This window comes from Trachymyrmex septentrionalis, unplaced genomic scaffold (genome assembly GCF_001594115.1).
Source record: "Trachymyrmex septentrionalis isolate Tsep2-gDNA-1 unplaced genomic scaffold, Tsep1.0 scaffold29, whole genome shotgun sequence".
In the NCBI taxonomy this organism is placed as follows: Eukaryota; Metazoa; Arthropoda; class Insecta; order Hymenoptera; family Formicidae; genus Trachymyrmex; species Trachymyrmex septentrionalis.
This window is the reverse complement of record NW_017305451.1, coordinates 773044-780739: the sequence shown is the minus strand read 5'-3', so window position 1 is coordinate 780739 and position 7696 is coordinate 773044. Positions and strand designations below refer to the sequence as shown.

The 7696-nt window shown below is 38.5% G+C and overlaps 1 protein-coding gene across 1 annotated transcript; it reads right to left on the bottom strand.

Moving 5' to 3' along the window:
* Positions 1-34: 34 nt before the first annotated feature.
* On the bottom strand, positions 35-5930 carry LOC108749356. Its single transcript, XM_018487978.1, has 2 exons — positions 5337-5930; positions 35-648 (listed from the first exon to the last, which is right to left on the bottom strand). Exons 1-2 carry the CDS (start codon positions 5623-5625, stop codon positions 503-505), a joined length of 435 nt encoding a protein of 144 aa, XP_018343480.1. The 5' UTR covers positions 5626-5930; the 3' UTR covers positions 35-502.
* Between the last annotated feature and the right edge of the window lie 1766 nt (positions 5931-7696).

Here is a 7696-nt window from a genome sequence, read left to right as displayed (position 1 = left end):
CACACACACACACACACACACACTCTTTCTCTCTTTCTTGAATAATTATTTACAAAAATTAATTAATACGTCCGTCGCGATTAAATCTAAAGAGGATTATTTCAATAATTGATGATAACATATGGTGCTTGAAAGACCAGGGAATAAATATACAAATTTCAGTAACGCAGATGAAGTCCGGTTTATGCAAACAATCGTTAAAACCCCGCGCCTAAGAATTTGTGCTCACTTTTCATTAATTGGCGATCATCACTTTGTGTAGTACGTTCTTTATAATTACTCGTAATTTAAAAAATAGTATTTAAATAATATTTTAAATAATCCGCTAAAATATATTAATTTTTTTTAAGTAATTTCAAGCTAGCTGCTTTCTGGTTAGTTTTTTGCCGCCTAGTACATTTAAGTTAACATGGCGATTTTTTCGCCACCGCAGCAAAATAAGAGAAAACCGCACGTGTGCGCGGGGCCTGTGCAACAGAATATACGATTAGTTCAACGTCTTCTACGTGGTCTTCGTTATAGTTGTCGTTGTTGTCGTAGGAATCGCCTTCGTTGTTTTCGACGATTCCACATTTTGTTTAGACACGTCCACTGTGGCCGTCAGCGGCTTTTTGTTCACGTCACATACTTTTCTAGCCCGCCAATAATCTGTAACAAAAATATTATAAAATATTATATCGGTTATCATTACATATGTACTGTTTAACTTTATATTAGTCGAGCGATTTTTTAACGTAATTAAAACTCGCGTGGAGCATTTCTAACATACCAATATTACATCACAATTTTTATTGTTCTCTTTGATTTACAATTAAATAAATATTGATAATATTCTATATATCTTTTAGATGAAATATAAATGCAATTTTTTTCTAAATTGTGAAAAAATTTATTCTAAATATTAAATATTTATAATGATTATAATGGCATTTATTATACATTTGGAGCAATTTTACAAATGCGGCTCCAGATGACATGGTCAATGTATGTCACATTAGCAAATATTACACATACGTATGCACATATACATGCACAATATAAATGTAAGTCAATGTTTAGCGAAAGTTGGCGTACATTGGCCATGTCATCTGGAGCCGCTTTAAGGCTAAATATCCTACGCAAGTATAGATAATGAAAGATTGAGCATCATAAAAGGTAATGATGACCGGTATTATATATATATAAAACAAATGAAATTAATAAAGAAGTCATTCGTTCTGCAAGGATATTCTGTAGTCTTTTAACTCAAGTTATCGTTATGTCGTTGCGTAGCTTTTTTATCATGGTAAACCTGTTCATTCTTACGTTTCGCGTAATGTAAATAGATACGTATCTCTGCGACGGAACACGTAAAGCTTCTCTCGTAATAAGTATATACTCAAGATTCCGTAATAGTTGAGGTTTCATGGATCGATGGGGTCAGGGGACGTAGAGTAACCTGTATAGAAACACCGTGCGAGAGAAGTATGAAATTTCCACAACAAAGACTGCGTCTTAGGAGCACCCTAGTTCGATCAGGTAGCCACCTGAGTGCTCTACCCTCGTTTCTTTCTGCTTTTCTCTCTTTTTTCTGACTGACTACTTGACAGGTGCGACTTAATGTTAACAGTACCGGTTTGGAAATCTGCTCTTTTCTCTGATATTCTGAACAAAAATATGAAAGGCGTAAAAATCACGTTTGCACATCTTTTATTTTGTGACGAAGTCTGTAAAAAGACTAATGTATGTAACAAAGCATTCGCATCCGTGATTTATAGTTAGCATTAGATTCGGTTGAATTTTCATTTATTTACAGCTCAAACCATGTTTGACATTGTTATATTATTGCGGTCATGTTCTTGCAACAGCTACTTTGGCCATCAAGTTTGAACATCTTGATTGATACAATGAAATATGACTTAATCGGGTGAGATCCGTAACATGGCATTGAAATGTACTGAAGAATATTAGCGTTTGTGAATCGATACAGTAAATAGAGTACGGTCCAGTTCGACGTGAAAAAGACTGAAAAAAATCCACAACCGCCATATGTCCGAAGACATGATCCTTTCTCTGCGCTCTCTTTTTGGCAACGGTCCGCCATATGGTGCGCGAAACCAAGTTCTTCCTTAACCAACGTCTTCTCTCTCTCTCTCTCTCTCTCTCTCTCTCTCTCTCTCTCTCTCTCTCTCTGTTATCCAGTCACGTTTACGATTTTGCTTGTCAACATCTGTTTCCATGCCTCAACGTGCCGCGAAATAGATCCTAGATGCGCCGAAAAAAGCTTAACGCTTACCTGTCCATATGTCTCGAATGTGATTCCACCTCGAAAATTTTCTTTTGTCCGCGGATCCGAATGCGGCCCTCCTGACGCGTTCTTTACTCGAGCGAAGGATTTCGTTTGAATCTTACGCTCTATAAGGCGTTTTCAATTTTACGGGGAAACCACACGAACGGATCACAAAGTCTGCTAAGTCGCAATTGAAGGAGTCCTTTGTCAACATCTCAGGATCAAGAATATCGAGAGATTTTTTATTCTTCGTGAAAAATAATGCTGCGATTATCCTTCGTTTTGCAATACAAAATCGTGTTTATTTTCCTTTCCTTTTCCTTAATTGTAGATGAAAATAGAGTACGTTTATTTTAGACCAAATAGGTATAAAAGATGATAGTTTAGATATTTCTTTATAATATGTAGATCTTAATTATTTCTCATTATATGGTGTTGTACTTTATGTCATGAGATTGATAAAAATTTTGTTCTTAAAGATGGTAGATATGTATAGAAGAAGTGCGAATTAGTGTATTTGCATGAAATGCAACTTGTCTCAGCAGGTGGTGCGCGACCTTCGTAAGGTCCCGCGCGGCATGGTATCGCGTGTTCGCGGGTCTGATTTAATCGTGGGAAAAGACGTTCTAGTCGTCATGGGCCCTTAGCAAGAGCCAACAGGTGTCGGTGGAAAAAGAGCTGGTTGCGCCGTCCCGCTCTGTTAAATTTTCGAGGGTCTCGTTGTGTTCCAACCAAAGAAGTCATCGTGTGTGGGGGATTATCAGTGCAAATAGGTACAGGATCCGAGGTTGAGAAATCATAGGATTTTCCCCATCCTTCAGGTAAGATTATCACGTACGCGTGTTTCAACGTACGAACGATTTCTTTAACTTGCGAACCAGCATGAGTTCCTACATAATTTCAAAAAGGATATTAGAGCCACTCTACTAATTGAGAAATAAATATTTCTTTTAGAAATCTATTTCCCAAAGTAGAAGGAACAATTTTATTGAAGTATCTAAAAATTGTGCTGCATGTAGATCTGAAGATAATTTTGTTGCACTATCAAAATAATTATGTGGAGAACTTAAGTATAATGAGCAATGTTGTGAAAATTTTTGATAGTCTAACAACTAGATCCGAGCATCCTAATTATTTTGATATGGCATACAACAAAATTATTTTCAGATCCAGCTGAATTTTTAGATATTTCAAGAAATTGTTCTTTCCGTTCTTCCGTTCTTTCAAGGCACATTCAATCTAAGGGCGTGCAACCTGGTCGGTAATATTCATATACAGTAACATGCAATATTTTTGCACTTGGTCGAAGAAATGATCATGTCCATTGTGCACAAGAATTCATGCTATAAGATGAGAGAAGTGGGCTTGATTGCATCATGCCTGAAGAATCCAAGGAATACAATCATGAGTTTCTTTTACTCCTTGAAAATTGGCCCTTCGATGACTCAGTGTCCTACAGGTACGTTGTCGCGCCCGCCTTAGATGCATGACTCATAGGAGTGATCTCATTCCCGATTGCGACGCTCTTTCTCTAACTGCATTCTGGATGGACTGGCGACCGATCGCTTCTCACGATCGTACACCACACGTGTCCACTTATCTTTTCGTGATAACGCAAATATTTTTTGTAGATATATTTGGTTGTTCCATAGAAACCATTGAATATCTCCTCGAATAAGATAAAATTATATAGAAAAAAAGTAGTATTTTATTAATGTAAAACAAATTTTTCTAACAAAACAATATATTTAGTAACAAATTTAATTATTTTCCATTGAACAGTTTAACATTTCAAAATATTCCACATTTGGATAAAATATTTTTAAATATATTTATAATTATATAAGTGTATATTTTTTAAATAAATAATACTTAATGTCAAATTAAAAAATTAAAAACTTCATCGGAAAAAATCGTAGAAATTATTTATTTATATTTTATGAACAATTTTAAAAAATTTTAAAAATCGTTGTTCATTCAACGATTTTTAAGATTGGATTCAATTTATTAAAAAAAAAAATGTTAAGTCAGTTGGAGAACTGGTAAATAAAATGTAAAACGGAAATTATTTACGTATGTGTTTGTAAATCGTCTTTTAAAGACGATTTTGGAAGAGAAAACGAATTCTTGATCTTTAGTCCGAGATTTAGCCCACACTTGGGATTATCTGCAACGGGTCTGCGAACCGTTTACGACGCGTGCTTCTGGCGTAAGAAAACGGGTGGAGGTTGGTCAAAGGAGAGCGTAAGACGGGTAGCCGGGAGTATTCTGGGACGGCTACAGAGAAGAGAGGAGGAGAGAAGGCGGAAGAGAGGCGGCGGGTTTAGAATAAGAAAACAGGTCGAAGCCACGCGACCACGTCGCGTCTGCGCGTCCGGCTTCCCTTTCTTCGTCACAGCTTTCCCGCCAAAAAGCCACCGCTCCGTTCTACGACGCCACAGCAATAGACTCGCAATCCCATTTCCAATGTCATCCAGCAGGCTAAATAGCAGTCTATTGGTTAAAGAAAGCCGATTTGAATTTTTTCAACGACAAATTGGTTACAAGTCGCAAAGTATCCGAATATCCATGACCATACTGCGTGAGAATCGTTACATAATTCTGTTCCCACCTCAATAAACTTATAGCGGCATGCCATATTGAATTGTAGACACGTCCTTTGTCGCCGTCTTAAAAACTTTCTATCGCATCTTTTCGTTCAAACTTAAAATAAATATATCTATTTCGTTTCAAGCGCAATACAAGTACACAATAGTTGCAAAACTGCAAAGAAGAAATCTTATATGTAAGAGATATTTTTAGATTTACGCTCTTGCGCATGATTAAATCGAAGAAGACAGTATTGGTCGACCTACTTTCGCGCGCTGTACGTGCATCCCGCGAAATTCACGCTTGTTACCCGTCCAGGGAAACTTGTCGAACGTATGACTCATGCACCTTCATGCATATTCCGCGAGCATACGCACGCGAGGCGCCGACGCGTTCGCGCGCCTAAATTGCCGCCAAGGTTGTCGTCGATAAAGCGTTCGCGCGCTGATATTTCGCGGAGAAGAGAAATGTTGCTCACCGTGAATGCTGGTCTGCCTTGAGTACGGATTACTCCGCTTTTTGCCGGGCGACCGGTCGCTCTTCTCGTTGTTCCGCCTCTGATAATTATTCTCCTTATCCTCGGAGCGAGGATCCACTCCCCATCTCTTGGCGAATTTGCTCCTCTCCGCGTCCAGCGCCTCCTGGAGCATCTCCATCGTCTCTCGCGGATTTGGCCGGCCGAAGAGGCAGCGTGGCACTCGTGAGGTCATCGTCGTACTGGGCAACACCGTGTAATAGATTTCGTGACAAATCGAGGCTGCCAGCATTTCGGGTACTTGTTGTGTTTCCACCGTGTACGTTAGTCGAGCAAGCAGATCCCCGAGGACTTTTGTTTTCCAGTTCAAAGTGCGTATCCACACTCGCTTCACCCGGTTTCAGCGAATATAATATCAAGAGCGTCGAATGTCTTCCGGTTCTTCCGATTCGGCGTATTCCGGAAGAACGGGAGAATCCTCGGCTGTGTAAATTCAGCTGATCCACTCGACTTTTCTGTGAAGTTTCCTTCTTGAACGGTCGCTCCTCACGGGTTCGCGCGACGTTCAAGATCTATCGATTCTCGGTCCTCACTGCTTCACGGTCAGACTAGCTCTGGTGGGAAATCGTTCCAAGCGGTGGGAGCCAGCCGATTCGTATCCGTTTGAACGAGCCACGAGGTCCGGTGTTCCCTTCCACCAAACGTTCGGATTCAAATCTGATTGGCGCGCCGTGCCAGTTGCGCAGTAAAAATGGCGCGAATTTCGCATAGTAACGTCCTCGTCGCACGACGGCATCCAATCGCGTGTTCCTTCTCTAGTGCGCATGTTCTCCACGTGTACCCTCACCACCGCGTTTGTTTGAAATCGTCCAACGGATTATGCTAAGCGATCTCTCGTGGTAGAGAAGACCGAGCGTGTACCGTGAAGCGCACTTTTTGCCCTTTTTCTAAGTAGCGCGACGTATAGAATGATCACGATCGTAGTTCGAGCGTGTCGCGATAGGATTCGAAATGATCTTTCTTCCGACGAGCTTTCTTTCGGATTGGATTGGTACGTTTTATCAATCGCATGGAAAGATTCTCGTTTTATCATTTATGATCCGTAAATATTGCTCTCTTCATTTTTATTCAAAGCACTAGATATTTAAAATCTGTTTTTTTAATTAATTCTCAATTTTAGTAAAAATTTTTGTAACAACATATATATAAGGATTGTGTAATTTATATATAAACATATAATTTATATGAAATTTATTTATATATCCTTCTCTCTTTTGTAAAATTACTTTTTAATATAAGAAAAATAATAATAATAAGAAAAATATAAAACTAATTAATACGAGTAGATAATTTATATTGTAGATAAAATTTTTGCATTGTTTCACACAAATAGCCAAGTTTGGAGAAATGAGAAAAAATTGCTCATGTATAAATTCCAAACACACACACACACACACACACACACACACACACACACACACACACACACACACACACACACACACAGATCATTACACACATAATATACAAGCAATTTTTTCTCATTTCTTTAAATTTGACTTTTTGTAAAAAAAAAAAATGCAAAAAGCCTTATTTTATTTAATTCTTTTATTAGACATTATTTTGAAAAAAATGTTATCAGATCGAATTTGACGCTATATATATGTAAATTGATACAAAAAGTTTGTTTTTCTATTCAGTTCCAGTTTGAGGTAAGGCTTAGAAACTGAATAATATTTCTCTAGAAAGCTTTTTGGAAGAATAGATGGTTTTGATCCTGTAAGCGCGCGTATTGATGAGACTGCAGGACAGTTCGTCCAATTGTCGTGAGCACGATTGCCCTGAGCATTTTTGCGGGAAGTCGGGCGTTCTGCAGCAAGAAGAAAAAACTCGGACGGCCGTCCGAGCAGGTGAAGCAGCCGGAGAACGAGAGGGAGAGACCAAGTGGAAGCAAGTTCTCCGGGCAGAGAATCGCCCTTCGAAAATTGCCGCAATCGCTTTCTCGAGCGCATAGAAGTTTTAGTACAGAAGTGACTTATGAACGAGCCACCATACCCATAATCGTGTAGTTTGCATATGATTAGCCCTGTGACATAAAGGGTGCATCGTATTATATGCCTGTTTAGTATCGTTTCGTAAGATTAATACGAAAAAAAGCTTGTCGCTTTCCTACTAAATCTCCTTGTTGTCTCGCTTTTAAATTGCTTGATCAATTAATCATAATCGCAATGTTTTACATTATTTTTTGTCTATTCTGCACATTTTTCATGAATATTGGGTATTGTATAGCGTCAACATGACTCAATACGATAAGGCGTTTTCTATATAAGACATTCAAAATGTAAAGAATAAACTAAGGTTTT